This window comes from Pogoniulus pusillus, chromosome 2, assembly GCF_015220805.1.
Source record: "Pogoniulus pusillus isolate bPogPus1 chromosome 2, bPogPus1.pri, whole genome shotgun sequence".
Classification (NCBI taxonomy): domain Eukaryota; kingdom Metazoa; phylum Chordata; class Aves; order Piciformes; family Lybiidae; genus Pogoniulus; species Pogoniulus pusillus.
This window is the reverse complement of record NC_087265.1, coordinates 21,243,644-21,261,223: the sequence shown is the minus strand read 5'-3', so window position 1 is coordinate 21,261,223 and position 17,580 is coordinate 21,243,644. Positions and strand designations below refer to the sequence as shown.

The following is a 17,580-nucleotide window of genomic DNA, read 5'->3' as shown; positions in this document are numbered from 1 at the left end:
ATCAAAGCTAAACATGGGTTGGAAGACAGGTGTGGACAGGACTGGGAAACTCCTACATCCTCGGTTTCTCAGGCTGCTTTGCTAGAATATTTCTAGATATTCCTTCTTCCAGAATGTGAGTTCCTGGCAAGAGCCACATCCAGGCCCTGGTGAGGTTTACTGCTCCAATATTTACTTCCTTATATCTCAATTACTTGTCAGTGTTTTCACTTCTGGGTTTTCTGCTTTTGGCTAATTCTGCTGATTAGCCTGGCAATAGTTGCTTTCCATTAGAAGATTTTCCTTAGGAGACCCACATTTTGTCTTTATATTTTTAATCATGCATTCGTTCTTTTTTGTCTTTCCCCCCTCCTCCCCCTTTGTTCAGCAGGTATTAATTGAATGCTTCCTCACAAAAATGCATAGAATTTCTTTTCCTGTATCAGAGTCACTATTTGTGCAGAACCTTACGTGTCAGACAAGCAGGGGATATTCAGGGAATGTGCCGATGTCTGTGGCTTTTTTCTCTCGTGCTTTCATGGGGTGAGCTTGTTTTCTGCTCTCATTTGAACAGCCATCCAGCCTTGGAAGAGACAGTTTTTAAGGTATTGCTAGAGATACCTGAAAACCTTTTTACTCTGAGGGAAAAAAAATCCAAACACTTGTGCATTCTGGCAAGAAATGTGTTGTAGAAAACCAAGGAAACTGTTTCAGGCAAGCAACTGGGATGGGGAAAGAGAAGGGACCCTAAATAGAAAGAGATGTGGATGAAAGCTAGCCATATGAAGTTCGCTAAGGACAAGTGCAGGGTCCTGCATCTGGAGAGGAATAACAACAAACATCAGTACAGGTTGGGGGCTGCCCTGCTGGAAAACTGCTCCGTGGAGAAAGTGCTTGGAGTTGTGGTGAACAGCAAGTTCTTCAGGGGCCAGCAATGTGCCCTTGTGGCCAAGAGAGCCAGTGGCATCCTGGGGTGCATCAGGAAGAGAGAGTCCAGCAGGTCTAGGGAGCTTATTCTCCCCCTCTACTCTGCCCTGCTGAGACCCCGTCTTGAGTACTGCATTCAGTTTTGGGCTCCCCAGTTGAAGAGAGACAGGGACCTGCTGCAAAGAGTCCAGCAGAGAGCCAGGAGGATGACTGGGGGACTTGAGTGTCTCCCCTAGGAAGGGAGACTGAGAGCCCCGGGGCTGTTTAGTCCGGAGAAGGCTGAGAGAAGATCTAATCAGTGTATACAAATACCTGAGGGGTGGGTGTCAAGTGGCTGGGGCCAATCTCTTTTTGGTGGTCATCAGCGATAAGACAAGAAGCAGCAGCTACAAATTGGTACAGAGGAGGTTTCACCTCGACATGAGGAGAACTTCTTTACAGTGAGGGTGACAGAGCCTTTGAACAGGCTGCCCAGAGAGGTTGTGGAGTCTCCTTCTCTGGAGACTTTCAAAACCTGCCTGGATGCATTCCTGTGTGAACTACCCTAGGGAATCCTGCCCTAGGGGATCTCTGGAGGTCCCTTCCAACCTCTAAGGTTCTGTGATTCTGTGTATTTTATAGTCCATGATGTTTTCCTGTTTCATTAAGAGGGAAGGCTCAGGTAGGCAAGGCTAGATGGAAATAGTTCATGTCTTAGGCAGTGACTAACAGCTTAGAATTTGCTCTTCTTTTTTTCTGCATAGCTTCAAAACTGATGCCATAGAGTCATAGAGTATCAGGGGCTGGAAGGAACCTTGAAAGATCATCTGGTTCAGCCCCCCTGCCAGAGCAGGATCACTTGGAGCAGATCACACTGGAGCACATCCTTCCCTTTCATTCTCATTTTATGTTACACACTGTCATTCTGATGTTGTGTGGATACATTTGGCTTACTTTCATCAGTAGTTCAACCTCCCTCAACTTCTACTGCAGAAGCAGCTGGTTTGTCAGGTTGTGGCAGGAGGTACTCAGTAATTCACATGGCCATTCTTTTTTTTTCTCCCCCTTTTCTTTATTGACAAGTATCTTTTTTTCCATACAGCTGCATTTAAATATCCATAAAAGAGAACTTTTAATCTCAGGTATTTCAGAGCAATAAAGAAATGTACCAGTGTCAAAGACTGTGATTCTTTTAGAGATTGAAATGCGATGACAATAGAAAGATGTTGGTTTATGATTAAAATATCCTACACTGCTCTCTACTGGAAGAGTGGAGCTCTACATTGAATATTCCCAAAGTACACCTAAAGCTACTTCTCAGTAAAGATTTAATAACTTTTTTTTTTTTTACTGTGGTAAAACTAACTTTTTTTGAGCATCACTTAGAGGCTTTTGTATTCCTTTGAAGTTCTCACAGAATCACAGAATTAACCAGGCTGGAAAAGACCTTTGAGATCGAGTCCAACCTATCTTTTAACACCTTCTAATCAACTAAACCATGGCACTAAGTGCCTGCCATGGTCTAGCCTTGAGCTCTGTGGTAAAGGGTTGGACTCGATGATCTGTGAGGTCTCTTCCATCCCTTATGATACTATGATACTATGATCTCCCAAGGATGGTGACTCCACCACCTCCCTGAGCAGCCCATTCCAATGCCAATCACTCTTTCCATGAAGAACTTCTTCCTAACATCCAGCCTCAACCTGCCCTGGCACAGCTTGAGGCTGTGTCCTCTTGTTCTATCACTGGGTGCTTGAGAGAAGAGACCAACCCCACCTGGCTACAACCTCCTTTCAGGTAGCTGTAGAGAGCAATGAGGTCTTCCCTGGACCTCCTCTTCTGCAGGCTGAACACCCCCAGCTCCTTCAGCCTCTCCTCACAGGGCTGTGCTCGAGCCCCCTCACCACCCTTGATGCTCTTCTCTGGACACATTCAAGCTCCTCAATATCTTTCTTAAATAAAGGGGCCCAGAACTGAACACAGGACTCAAGGTGTGGCCTGAGCAGTGCTGAGTACAGAGGCACAAGGACTTCCCTGGTCCTGCTGGCCACACCATTCCTGATGCAGGCCAGGATGCCATTGGCCTTCTTGGCCACCTGGGCACACTGCTGGATCATGTTCAGCTACTGTCAACCAGTACCCCCAGGTCCCTCTCTGTCTGGCTCCTCTCTAGCCACTCTGTCCCCAGCCTGTAGCACTGCATGGGGTTGTTGTGGCCAAAGTGTAGAACCTGGCACTTGGCCTTGTTAAAACTCTTGCACTGATCTGTGCCTGTCCATGTCCCTCTGCAGAGCCCTCCTGCCCTCTAGCAGATCCACACATGCTCCCAATTTGGTGTCATCTGCAAACTTACTGATGGTGACTCAATCCTCTCAGTCAGAGCGTCAATGGATATATTAAACAGGACTGAGCCCAGCACTGATCCCTGGGGCACACCACCAGTGACAGCTGCCAACAGGATATGGCTCCAATCACCACCACTCTCTGGGCCTGGCCATCCAGCCTGTTCTGAACCCAGCACAGAGTGCCCCTGTCCAAGCCAAGGGCTGCCAGCCTGGCCAGGAGTTTGCTATGGCAGAGAGTGGCAGAGGCCTTGCTGAAGTCCAGGTAGACTACATCCACAGCCTTCTGAAGAGAAGCACCTGGATATGCTCTGCATGTGAACAAAACAAAGAAACCAACTCAAAAGTAGGATGTGGGGGGTCACAATGTAAGCTGACAGGGGGAAGAATTAGTGGAGTGTGTCTTGTTAGTGGCAGGGAAATAAAGTGAACTGTTATCCTTAAAAATTCACCTGACCTTACTAGTAGCTCTTGGGCAAGTAATAACAACAATAGACATGTCAGAGCTGTAAAGGACTCTGCGTGCCTGAGGCTGCCCTACCTTTGAGCTGGCTTTTAGTTAAGGCAGCAAAATGATATTAAAAAAGGCTTAGCTTTTATTTTAATAGTTTCTTCAGTCAAAGTACAACTGCAAAGGCAGGTTTAACAATTTCTCCATGAACTGGACCTAAATGTGTCTTACTCAGATTAAATATGTAGGAAAATTTCCGTTTCAGTTATGTTTGGAAGGAGGAGATGCTTCCCAGGAGGGATCAGCAGGTTTGCTGATGACACCAAACTGGGTGCAGTGGCTGCCACACCAGAAGGCTGTGCTGCCATTCAGGGAAACTTGAACAGGTTGGAGGGCTGGGCAGGAAGAAATTTAATGAAATTCAAGAAGGCCAAGTGTAGAGTCTTGCATCTGGGAAAGAACAACCGCAGGGATCAGTGTAGGCTGGGGCCTGATCTGTTGGAAGGCAGCGAAGGGGAAAAGGATCTGTGGGTCCTAGTTGATGGGAGGTTGACCATGAGCCAGCAATGTGCCCTGGTGGACAGGAGCGCCAATGCCATTCTGGGGTGTATTGGAAGGACTGTGGCTAGTAGGTCAAGAGATGTTCTCCTGCCCTGGTGAGGCCACATCTGGAGTACTGTGTCCAGTTCTGGGCCACTCAGTTCAAGAGGGACATAGAACTGCTTGAGAGAGTCCAATGCAGAGCCACAAAGATGCTGAAGGGAATGGAACATCTCTCTTACAAGGAGAGCCTGAGGGAGCTCTGGGGCTGTGCTGCTTGGAGGTGACTGAGAGGTGACTTCATCAATGTTTATAAATAAGTTCCTGTGTGATCTGATATAGGTGATCCTGCTCTGGCAGGGGGGCTGGACTGGATGATCTTTAGAGGTCCCTTCCAGCCCCTGATGTTCTGTGATTCTGTGATCTGTTTGCTGGTTTGTCATGTAAGAGCTCTCCTGGCCATTACAGGGCTGGATTATTCTCCCAGTCGCTGTCAATGCTTAAAGTGTTGATTATAATATGATGAAATTGTGAATTCTCCACAGCTGCACAGTCTTGCCAAACTCTGCATGTGGAATGAGCACATCTGGTTGTCTGCTGATATTAGATTATAAGCAGTTTGATCTGAGGTGCTTGTCTTGTATATGGCTGGTCAACAGCTCACTTTCTTAATGGCAAACATCAGTGAGGAAAGAACAAGCCTTGATGTACTTTAAAGGAACAGTTAAACTGTTTTGACTGATTAAATCTGGTGACATCATAAATGTTAGTTGTGATTATAGGCAGCTGCAAATGAGATCAGAATAAGTAAGATGGTAGAAAAATAACCTTTCATCAGTTCTGCAGGGCATGTGTTCAGAAGAGAGGCAGACTAGAGTGAGAACTGTCCAGTAATTTACATGGGCAAAACATTGCTTTGGCTTATTTTGTGTAGTGTTATACAAAAATTTAAATGCCCTCTTCTATGAATAGTATCTTGGGGGGGGGTCGTAGTGTTCTATTTTAGGGATTGTAACAGACAGGTGGCTGAATATGAGCCAGCAGTGTGCCCAGGCAGCCGAGAAGGCCAGTGGCATCCTAGCTTATATTAAAAATGCCTTGGCCAGAAGGAGTAGAGCTGATTGTCCCCCTTGTACTCGGCTTTGGTGAGGCCACACCTCGAGTGTTAGTTTTGGGCACCGCAATGCAAGAGAGATGTGGAGGTGCTGGAGCGAGTCCAGAGGAGGGCAGTGAAGCTGAGGAAGGGCCTGGAGAATAAATCTAACGAGGAGCGACTGAGGGAGCTGGGGCTGGTTAGTGTGAAAAAGGGGAGACTGAGGGAAGACCTCATTGCTGTCTACAGCTACCTGAAGGGACATTGTGGAGAGGCTGCTGCTGGTCCCTTCTCACAGGTAGTTGGAGAGAGAACAAGAGAGAATGGCCTCAAGCTGAGACTGGATGGGTTCAGACTGGATATTAGGAAAAAGTTTTTGATGGAGAGAGTGGTCAGGGACTGGAATGAGCAGCCCAGGATGGTGGTGGAGTCACCAACCTTGGATGGTGATCCTGAGAGTCTTTTCCAACTTGGATGTTTCTGTGATTCTGTGATGGAACTTCCTATGCCTCAACTTCCACTCATTGCCCCTTGTCCTGTCAGTGGGCATCACTGAGCAGACAGAGCCTGGCTCCCATCCTTTTGGCTCTCACCCTTTATATGAAACATGAATGAGGTCACCTCTCAGTCTCCTCCTCTCCAAGCTGCAGAGCCTCAGCTCCGTCAGGCTCTCCTCCTAACCGAGATGTTCTGTTCCCTTTATCATCTTTGTGACTCTGTGCTGAACTCTCTTAAGCAGTTCTATGGCCCTCTTGAACTGAGGGGCCCAGAACAGGACATAGTATTCCAGATGAAGCCTCACAAGGGCAGAGTAGAGGGAAAGGAGAGTTGCAAAGAGCAAATAAATATAACAATGATATGTAAATATTTGTCATGTGTTATGTATTCGATGTTAACAAACACTTAATGCATTTATTCACTTGCATATAGGATTAATTCTGAATGATCTGGAAGGGAGCTACTGCATTATATTATATTCCTGTTTTCTGCAGTGAAGTGTAGGAGTTGTATTAGCTCTACTCTCAGAAACAGTTACACTTCCATGTTGTTGTTCCTCACTAGCTAGGTCTGCAAAAGGGCCATAGCTGCAGCAGGGAACTTGAAGTAACCAAAGCAATTGCTGACATTCACAGTTCTCATCTAGACTTCAGCATCAGTATTGCATCCTAAAGGGACCTGAACTTGGAAAGGGAAGTTTCATCTTTATCAATTCTGATTTGAAATTTGTGTTGCAGAAAGTCTTCCAGGATGAATATTTGTATTGTTCATACCACAGCTGTACCAAATTCCTGATAGAACAAATATTTGTTCACTCTGTGTGTGTGTGAGAGAGAGATCTGGTGAGAAAAATATGCCAAATAGACCTAAGGAAACAGCCATCTCTCCACTTCATGAGGGTGGTGATGTAGTTGGTACCCATTCACTTCAGAAATAACAGAGGTGGCAGTGCATCCATTGTGCTAGGGATTATACACTCACAGAGAGGCCTTCCTCACACTGAGCTCATCACCCAAGGCTTCAGCTTTGCCAATACCCATGTGTTTGCTTACCTTTACTGCTATGGGCGATGGTGCAATGATTGGTACCTGATATTAAACAGAATGCGATAGGATCAAAGAATCCATAAGGTTGAATGATCTTCCAAGGTTGCTAATGCAACATCACTGTACCCACCAAACTCTACCCCAAAGTGCCACATCAGTGTTTTTTTAACACCTCCAGGGATGGCCTTCCAGTATCTGAAGGGCCTACAGGAAGGCTGGGGAGGGACTATTGACAAGGTCTTGTAATGACAGGATAAGGAAGAATGGGTTTAAACTGGCAGAAGGGAGATTTAAACTGGATGTTAGGAAGAAGTTCTTTCCAGTGAGGGTGGTGAGACACTGGCACAGGTTGTGGCTCCTCCCTCCCTGGAGGTGTTCAGGGCCAGGTTGAATGAGGCCTTGAGTGACCTGTTCTAGTGGGAGGTGTGGAAGGATTGGAACTAGATGATCTTTGAGTTCCCTTCCAACCTAACCATTCTATGATTCTGTGGTGACTCCACCATCTCCCTGGGCAGCTTGTTCCAATGCTTGACCGTTCCCTAGGTGGATAATTTTTGTTCCTGATACTCCATCTAAACCTTGCCTGGCACAGAAAAGATACAGAGCAGATGGAAAAGTGAGCAATATGAAGCCTGAAGTTAGTACATTGACTTTATGTTAAACCCATACTGCTTAGTCATTTATACGTTATAATCAGAAAAGAATTTGTCTTGATTTCATGGAATTACAGAAACATTAAGGTTGGAAAAGGTCAAAACCAATGCTCATCTAGAAGACAGTGCATTGTGAATGACTGGTGGAAGGGCTGGTGGGTTAGGTGGTGTTTCATAAGTATTAATATCTTGCTCAGGCTGTTCTCATCTATTCTGGGTCTTGGTTGTTTATTTGTTTTGTTACCTTGGGAGCAAACCCAGTCCATATGTGTTCAGGTTTTGTCAGTCGTATAAGATGTAATTGCCGAGTTCTGCACTAGGGAAGGAATAACAAACAGCACCAGTGCAGGCTGGGAGGTGATCTGCTGGAGAGCAGCCCTGTGGAGAAGGACCTGGGAGTGCTGGTGGCCAAGAAGCTCTCCATGGCACAGCATGTGCCCTTGTGGCCAACAAGGCCAATGGCATCCTGGGGTGCGTTAAGAGAAGTGTGGCCAGCAGATCAAGGGAGGTTCTCCTCCCCCTCTACTCTGCCCTGGTGAAACCTCACCTGGAGTATTGTGTTGAGTTTGGGGCTCCCCAGTTCAGAGGGGCCAGGGATCTGCTCCAAAGAGTCCAACAGAGAGCTACAAAGATGATGAAAGGGCTGGGCTCTCCCTGTTAGAAGAGTCTGAGGGACCTGGGGCTTTTTGTTCTGGTGAAGGGAAGACTGAGAGGGGATGTAATCAGTGTTCAAAACATCTGAGGGCTGTGGGTCAGGAGAGAGGGGACAAACTCTTCTCAGTTGTGCCCTGTCAGGGTCCAGAGGCTGGTGAGACGTGAGATTGGGGCACTGACGAGTCGACTCAGCAGCTTGCTATGCATCAGTACCACTTTATTAGGGCAGTGCAGTGTCTTATATAGTGCTCAGAGGAGGTGTATCCAGCCAGCCTGGGGCTGGCACAAGTGGACAGTACAGATTGGCCCAGAGCCACATGCAAGGTGCAGATAGGTTACACTGTGCGAAAACAGCCTGTGGTTCCACCCCAGGGGGCTGGCAGGCTCAGCCCCCTGGAGCTGTGTCCGCCCCAGGGGCCAGCAGGTCCAGCCCTCTGCAGGTGTGCCTGGGTTGCTCACTGTCCACAGCCTAGCTTCCTTGAGCCAGCAAGGCTTCAAGGACATTCTCCCTCATGTTTACAGCTCATGTCCCACTGCAGGAGAATTCTCCCACAGTGTCCTGGGATAGGACAAGGGGTAATGGATGTAAACTACAGCACAGGAAGCTCCACTTCACCATGGGGAAGTACTTCTTGACTATAAGGGTCACAGAGCACTGAAACAGACTGCCCAGAGAGGTCATGGAAGTCTGCTCTGGAGCCTTTTCATCCCTGTCTGGATGTGTTCCTGTGTGACTTGTGCTCGTTTCTATGGTCCTACTCTGGCAAAGGAGTTGGACTGGATAATCTGTGGAGGTCCTTTCCATCTTCTAACATCCTCTGATCCTGTGGTTTAAACCTGTGCTTTCAGCACTTTACCTTTTTGTTTATATGTCTGCTTTTCCCTTCCACAGTCAGAAATGGTAATTTCTTTTTTTTGAAGCACTGTTAAGGGCTTAAAAAATGAGTGACATTTAACAGATTCCCCAGCTACAGCAGGAGGTTTGTTTAGTGCTTACATTTTCTAAGGCAGCAATGTGAATTAGCACAAGGGACAAGCCTATAGGAAAAGAGTATTTATGGAAGTTAATGTTCATGGAAAGACTGCTCTGCTGCTGGGATTTATTTCTTTTGAGATACCTTTGGCTCTCTCAGATCTCAGCCACCTGTACTGAAGTAAGCAAGAAATGTAGGCAGCCTTCTGCCCTTCCAAGGACATGGCTGCAGCTGAGGCAGCATACCCTGGAGCTCCTAGAAGTGAAGTCAACACAATTCCACCCAGGGCCTGGCCCTAAATATATATCAAGAAGTACCAGGCTGCTTACATTGGTAATGGCACAGGAGCTGCCAGTTACAAAACTACGCAAATCCTAGGAAGTAAGTGTGGCTACAGTGTCTTCAGCCATCGTCTGCCTCTTCATGGGCAGCACTGACCTGTGTTCTTGCCTACTCTTCCAGCTGTGATAGCCTGTTTTGTAGGCAAGATTCCTAAGGTGGTTGAGTCACCTACCCTGGATGTGCTTAAAAGCTGCTTGGATGTGGTGCTTGGGAATATGTTTTAGGATGTACCTTATACAGCAGGATTATTGGTTGGACTTGGTGATCCTGAGGGGCTTTTTCAACCTGAATGTTTCTGTGATCTAATTTGCCCTTGAGCATCACAAATATAAAGAACCATCTTTGATAAACTGCAGAACAAATATTTCTAAGATATCTCAGAAGTAAAAGAGCATTTGAATTCTTAAGTATCACAACTGATCCTGGGTAGGAATTCCAGCAAATGTATGTGTCCATAATTTAGTTGGCCTAATATAAAACACAGAATAGTTTGGATTGGAATGGATGTGATGGAATGCAGTGAGCAGGGACATCCGCAACTAGAGCCCTGTCTGACCCAGCCCTTAGTGTTTCCAGAGATAGGGCACCTACCACCTCTCTGGGCAGCCTGGGCACCTTGTAGAGTAGGATTTTCAGTTGCACTTGGTGATCCTGAGGGTCTTTTCCAACCTCAGTGTTCCTGTGATTCTGTATCCTGGCCTGCTCACCAACCTTACAGCAGTTCTATTTCTGCCTCTCGTGTTGTGCCAAGCGTGCGGTGTATAAATAAGCTTATGTACACATCTCTGATGTTGCCAGCATTCCTCTTAGGCTCTCATCTGACCCTTCTCTACTTTCTTTCTTTCTTGTCCATTTTAAGCTTCTAGTTATCTTTTTAGGTTTGCATTCACATACATTTGCCTACATATATTTGCTTACCTTTCCTTTTCTCTTTCTGTCCCATGTAGTATCCCTCACACCCAAGAATTGTATTTCTCTCTGTGCATTTTTTTGCAGATGTCACTTTTCCAGGGAAGAAGATGCTCTCCATTTACTAAAGTCATCGAAGATGTTGCATGAATGACATCAAATCAATAATAGATGTTTCTGCTTTGTTATTAGCTGGAGAATTGTAATAGCAGAGACTGCGGGCAGCAGATGTGCATGGTGTTTTGATTAACACATTGTTGTATTCAGGATGGCACATCATATATCAGAGTCAGTGACAAACTTCTAATGAGACTTGATTATTGGTAGAGCTGCAAGATTTGTTTGTGGTAGTACAGGCTGAACTTATTGACTGCAGTAAACATGTTGGAGGTTTAATAAGATTTAAAACGTCAGAGTTACTGTGTTGAGAGCATTTATGGTGTGGAAAATTCAAGTTCCTTTTGAAACTGCTAGGTCTTAAAAATTGTAGATACCTCGGCAACATGCTAGACAGAAAGTTGTCTGGTTTAGAGTAGAAAGGGAGTTTCTTTTTTCTTAGTAGCATTATTTTGGCATATACACCCACAAGTTTTGACGTAAGTCAGCTTCATCTCAATGTGAAAATCAATTCCAAATGAAATCATTGCAATGCAGTTAGGGCAGGATTATTGCACCTTTATTGTACAGAACATAAAAGGCATTTCAGTGTACCAAGAGAGGAATGGTAAAGGCCTTCCCAAGTGTCATGCTTTGAGTATTACCAAGTGTGTGGTTGGATTTTATTACAACCTATCTGGTAAAAATATGATCTCTAGCAGATTTTTAATATGAGCCTTGTGTCACAGAATCACAGAATGTTAGGGGTTAGAAGGGACCTTGAAAGATCATCCATTTCAACCCCCTGCCAAAACAGGATCGCCTAGAGGAGGTCACACAGTGAAACATCCAAGCAGGTTTTGAATGTCTCTGGAGAATGAGACTCTGTGACCTCTCTGGGCAGCCTGTTCCAGGGCTATCATCCTCACAGTGAAAAAGTTTTTTTTGTTCCTGTGGAACCTCCTCTGCTCCAGCTTTCACCCACTGCACCTTGTCCTACGATTGGGCATCTCAGAGCAGAGCCTGGCTGGAATGGACTGCCTGGGGAGGTGGTGGAGTCACCACCCCTGGAGGTGTTTAAAAGGAGACTGGATGAGGCACTTAGTGCCATGGTTTAGTTAATTAGAAGGGTTAGGTGATAGGTTGGACTCGGTGATCCTAGAGGTCTTTTCCAGCCTGGTTAGTTCTGTGATTCTGTCCTCCCGACACTGCCCTTCACATCTTTATACACACGAGTGAGGTCACCTCTCAGGCTCCTCTCCCTCCAAGCTAAAAAGCACTCCTCACAAGGGAGATGTTCCATTCCCTTCAGGATCTTTGTGGCTCTGCACTGGACTCCTTTAAGTAGTTCCCTGAGGTGCTTCTGGAACTGAGTAGCCCAGAGGTGGACACAATACTCCAGGTATGGCCATTAAATCAGTGAAATTACTGAACCAAGCAGCTCTGAGAGCAAAATCAGGCCTTCATAATTTTTTTTGCATCACTAAATGAAAGTTTCAGTAACACAATCCAAGCCATTGTGTCACATTGGTCCATGGAAAGTACCTTAGGTCACTGTTTTGGGGACATTTTTTCATTATTTTCCAAAAGAGATGATTTTACCAAAATGACAGTTTCATGATGGAAAAAGATGCTTAACCTCTAATTTACAGACTTGTATAGAATCAAGCTAATAGTTTTTTTTTTTTTGTAACTTGTATTTGTCTAATTAGAATTTAGTGCTCGCAGTTATCTCCAGTAGAAGTAGGTGTATGGAGGTTTGTAGTTGATCAAGTCTTGAAACAATTGTCTTGCCCAAAGAGTATAGACAAATTGTTGACAAATACGATGACTTGGTTTACTGAGGCCTTTCAGTGCACAGCATTTGTCTCACAAATTGCTCTCTTCCCAGTTTCTTGGCAGTACAGAAGTGGAGCAGCCAAAAGGCACAGAAGTTGTAAGAGATGCTGTTAGAAAATTAAAGGTAAGAGTTTTTAATGATGTGTCAATTGAATCTATTCCTAACGTGTTCTCCCATGTAAGACACTTTGTGTTTCCAGGTGAGTTCATTGCTTCTAGAAGCAGTTGCTTTTAATAGACTCCTGGCTGCTCTGTTATCAGCTGCTCTGTTTAGAAATATTTATAGCATCATGGAGTCATGGAATTGTCAGGGCTGGAAGGGACCTCAAGGATCGTCTAGTTCCGAAACCTCTGCCATGGGCAGAGACACCTCACACTAGATCAGGCTGCTTAGAGCCACATCTAGCCTGGCCTGAAAGACCTCCAGGGATGGGGCTTCCACCACCTCCCTGGGCAACCTATTCCAGGGTCTCACCACCCTCATGGTGAAGAACATCTTCCTAACATCCAATTTGAATCTACCCACTTCTAGTTTTGCTTCAGTCCCCCCAGTCCTGTCACTGCCTGACACCCTAACAAGTCCCTCAGCAGCTTTCCTGTAGGCCCCTTCAGATACTGGGAGGCTACAATAAGGTCTCTGCTCCAGACTGAATGCCCCCAACTCTCTCAGCCTCATAGGAGAGGTGTTCCAGCCCTCTGATCATCCTTGTGGCCTTTCTCTGACACCTTCCAGCACATCCATATTCATCTTGTAATAGGGGCTCCAGAACTGGACACAGTACTCCAGGTGGGGTCTCACCAGAGTAGAGCAAAGGGGCAATGTCACCTCCCTTGTTCTGCTGGACACACTTCTCTTGGTGCAGCCCAAGATGTGGTTGGCTCTCTGGGCTGCAAGAGCACACTGGTGGCTCATATTTAGCTTCTCATCCACCAGCACCCCCAAGACCTTTTCTTCAGGGCTACTCTCAAGCCAGCCACTGCCCAGCCTATATCAATGCTTGGGATTGCCCCCACCCAAGTACAGGGCCTTGCACTTGATCTTCACTCATAGAATGCACTGGGTTTGAGTGGACCTTTAAAAGTCAACTAGTCCAACCCCCTGCACTAAGCAGGGACCTGCCCAAGTAAATCACATTGCTCAGAGCCCCATTAAGCCTGACCTTGAATATCTCCAGGGATTGGTCCTCCACCATCTTCCTGCACAACCTGGGCCATTGTTTCATCACCCTTGTAGTAAAGAAGTTCCTAATATCCAATCTGAATCTACTCTTCTCTATTTTAAAACCATTGCCCCTTGTCCCAGTGCTACATGCACTTGTAAACAGCCCCTCCCCAGTTTTCTTGTAGGTCCCCTTCATGTCCTAGAAGCCTGCTGTAAGTTCTCCCTGAAGTCTTCTCCACACTGAAAAACTCCATCTCTTTCAGCCTGTCTTTGTAGGAAAGGTGCTCCACCTTCATCTTCATGGCCCAGCTCTCAACCCTCTCCATCAAGTCCATGTCCTTCTTGCATTGAACTGAACACAGTATTCTAGATGAGATCTTACCAGAGCAGAGTGGCAAAATCACTTCTGCCTACTGCTTAGTTCTTTCCTAGATCACACAGTTATTTGTAGTATAAAGTTTATGGACCTTAATGTGTAATCCTTGTTCTTTGCAACTTTTAGGGCTTCACTGATACATACTTAGGTAGCAACAATCTGAGCTGCCACCTTCACTTTATGGCTATTAACTGTCTCTAATTATAGCACTCCAACCATGTTGCCAGATAATTAAAGGAGCTCTTCCTTGACTGAAAAACTAGTCACTTCAGTAATGCTTCTCCTGCACTTCTCTGGATTATGAGTTGTTTCCCATGAGCTCTAGTTAGGTGAGGTGCATCTTGTGACAAAACAGTGCCCACCCACTTAAGGTAAGCTGGTGGTGCCAGGGAGCAGGAGTAAGAATGCCCAACCATGCCCTAGGTGGGCTGCAATGGCCCTGTGTGTGCTGGCTGTCCTTGGCTGCTCTTCAGCTAAAGCTAACCTGTCTGAGCCATCTAAACCAGCTCTCAGACTGGAGGTGAAGATTTGTGCCACTGGCACAAATGTAATTCACCCCCCAGCTTGATAACTGATGATATATCTGGAGGTCACAATACATTGTGGAGGTCATGAGGATGGGGCCGGCTGCTTTTCAGCGAGGCCTGATGACAGAACCAGGGAGCAGCAAGCACAGATTAGAACACAGGAGACTTAACTTGAACTTGGAGAGAAACTTTTTTACTTTGAGGATGACAGAGCCCTGAAACAGCTGTCCAGAGAATCACCACCTTATCTGGAGACTTTCAATACCTGCCTGAACAGGTTCCTGTGCAACTGCTCTGGGTGAACCTGCATTAGCAGGGAGGTTAAGCTAGATGATATCCAGAGATTCCCTCCAACCTCTACCATTCTATGGTTCTGTGGCAGAGCTGTAATGAGAGAACAGGGTTTACAAACCAAGCCTTTTTATGGTGAGGAGCATTCTTACCTTGTCTTCCAGGTCTTCATATTTCATTGGAAAATGTTTGTGCAGACAAACTCTTTTCTATGTGCTGGGTCATATGAGGGCTGAGAAAATCAGGCACATTTTTTTCTTGGTTCTTGGGTGCTGAGGGACTCAATAGACAGAAAGTATCTGAATGAAATGACTTATCCAGGGTTGCTAGCATAACATGGCTTTGACTTGACTGAGTGACAGCTAATCTGCTTGAAGCTCTTCAGATGCTTTGAGTTGTGGTACGAAATGCTGATTTGTTTTGTCTGCTAACTGATGTTGATGTGGAGTTAAAGTGTTTCATGCTTAGGTGGTTAGAGCCTGTTGCAGCATTAGTTCATTTAGGAGTTCAAAATTGTTCTGCCTGCTATTGCACTTTGCACAGAACTTTTTCATTATTCATTTAAACACAAATTCCTCTGGAGTTGATGGAAAAAAATTTGGCATCAATATTGAAAAATTAGATTTTTTTTGTTTTTAATGTAATAGGGGGGGAAAAGGAATAAGGCATGGAACACAGTGCATGAAGCTCAGCTTTTAAGACCGAGGTTTCCCTTGAAAAAGCCTCCTCTATGAGATTGAGTCCTAATTGTGTGAAGGTGCTGAGGCAGGGTTCGTTGCCATTGCTTTTGCTCTACAAAAATACCTTTAAAGATTTGCTTAGTCAATCCATAGTGGTGCATGCCAAAAAAAAGATTTACCCTGCCGAAGCTGGTCAGAGCTGTTGCCCAGTTGTTTTGGAGTGGTTTGGGCTAATAGAAGTATGACAGGTTTTTTATCCTTTGCAGCATGCTACCAGTGGAAACTAGCTCCACAAAAAACAAAAAAAAGGAGAAGGGTCATAGTCGTTGGGGACTCCGTCTTGAGGGGGACAGAGGGACCCATTTGTCGTCCCAACCCATCTCACAGGGAGGTCTGCTCCCTTCCTGGTGCCCGGGTTAGGGACATCACCAGGAGACTTCCTAACCTAAACCAGCCCTCTGATTATTACCCTTTGCTGGTAATACAGGCTGGCAGGGATGAAATTGAGAAGAAGGGCACCAGGGCAATTAGAAAGGGATTTAAGGCCCTGGGGAAATTGACAGATGGGGCAGAAGCACAGGTGGTGTTCTGCTCAGTTCCCTCTGTGGCAAGGGAGTTCACAGAGAGGAACAGCAGAACCTATGACATCAACAACTGGCTCAAGGGATGGTGCCAGCGGCGGCACTTTGGGTTCTTTGACCACTGGGGAACTTTTACTGAGCCAGACCTGCTTGATCCTGATGGGGTGCAGTTGTCTAGGAGGGGCAGGAGAGTCCTGGCACTGGAGTTGGCAGGGCTCATTAGGCAGGCTTTAAACTAGATCTGAAGGGTGTGGGTGAGGCAATTACTCTCTCTGAGAAGGAGAGAGTGGGAAGGAAACTAGGGACAATTGGGGAATCGAGAGCCCAGCTGAAGTGCATCTACACCAATGCACGCAGCTTGGGTAACAAGCAGGAGGAAGTGGAAGTCCTGGTCCACCAGGGTGACTATGATATAGTTGCCATTTCAGAAACTTGGTGGGATGACAGGCAGGATTGGAGTGCTATACTGGGGGGGATACAGCCTCTTCAGGAGAGAGAGGCAAGGAAGAAGAGGAGGAGGGGTTACTCTGTATATTAGGGAGTCACTCCTTGCCACTGAGCTTGAGGTGAGGGACGAAGGGATTGAGAGCTTGTGGGTTAAAATCAGAGGGAGGACTAACAAATCTGACATCCTGGTTGGAGTCTGTTCTAGACCACCCAACCAGGATGAGGAAACAGAAGAGATATTTTACAAATAGTTGGAGGCTGCCTCAAAATCATCAGATCTTGTCCTTGTGGGTGACTTTAACGTGCCAGACATCTGCTGGGAACTTAATTCAGCAGAGAGGAGGCAGTCCAGGAGATTTCTAGAGTGCATGGAGGACAGCTTCATGACCCAGTTGTTAAGTGAGCCTACTAGGGGTCAAGCTCAGCTTGACCTGCTGCTCTCCAACAGAGAAGGGCTGGTGGGAGATGTGACAGTGGGAGGCTGCCTGGGGTGTAGTGATCACGAGTTAGTGGAGTTTTCAATATGCAGGGAGATAAGGAGGAACAATAACAGAACCCACACCTTGGACTTTCGGAGGGCAAACTTCAATTTGCTTAAGAAACTTATTTCCAAAGTCCCCTGGGCAGCAGTCCTTGAGAACAAAGGGGTCCAGGATGGTTGGACCTACTTTAAACAGGAGCTCTTGAAGTCTCAGGAACTGGCAGTTCCCATGTGCCGAAAGATGAGCCGGCGGGGAAGGCGACCAGCCTGGATGAGTAAACAGCTCCTGAAGGAACTGGGGATAAAAAAGAGGGTGTATCACCTTTGGAAGGAGGGGAAGGCTTCTCCTGACGTGTTTAAGGAGGTAGCCAGATTATGTCAGAGAAGAATTAGAGAGGCTAAGGCCCAGCTAGAACTTAGGCTGGCCACTTCTGTGAAGGATAATAAAAAGCACTTTTATAAATTTATCAATGCTAAAAAGAAGAGCAAGAAGAGCCTCCACTGCTTACTGGACCAGGAGGGGAACACTATAACTGATGAGGAGGAAAAGGCTGAGGTCCTGAATGCCTTCTTTGCCTCAGTTTTCAACAGTAAGGAGGGAGGAGTTCAAGGCAAGTGGCCTCTTGAACTGGGGGATGGGGTCAGGGAGCAGTGTGTTCCCCTGGAAATTCATGAGGAATTAGTTCAGGACCTGCTGAGCCATCTGGACACCC

At 46.2% G+C, this 17,580-nt stretch overlaps 1 protein-coding gene across 5 annotated transcripts in view; it reads left to right on the top strand.

Moving 5' to 3' along the window:
• Nucleotides 1-17,580, top strand: part of GULP1 (GULP PTB domain containing engulfment adaptor 1) — a 252,540-nt gene that overhangs the window by 169,944 nt on the left and 65,016 nt on the right. For all 5 annotated transcript variants that reach the window (XM_064158063.1, XM_064158055.1, XM_064158039.1 and 2 more), the window contains one exon: nt 12,375-12,446. In XM_064158063.1, coding sequence (XP_064014133.1) covers nt 12,375-12,446 — 72 coding nt within the window. The remainder of the gene's footprint in view (nt 1-12,374; nt 12,447-17,580) is intronic.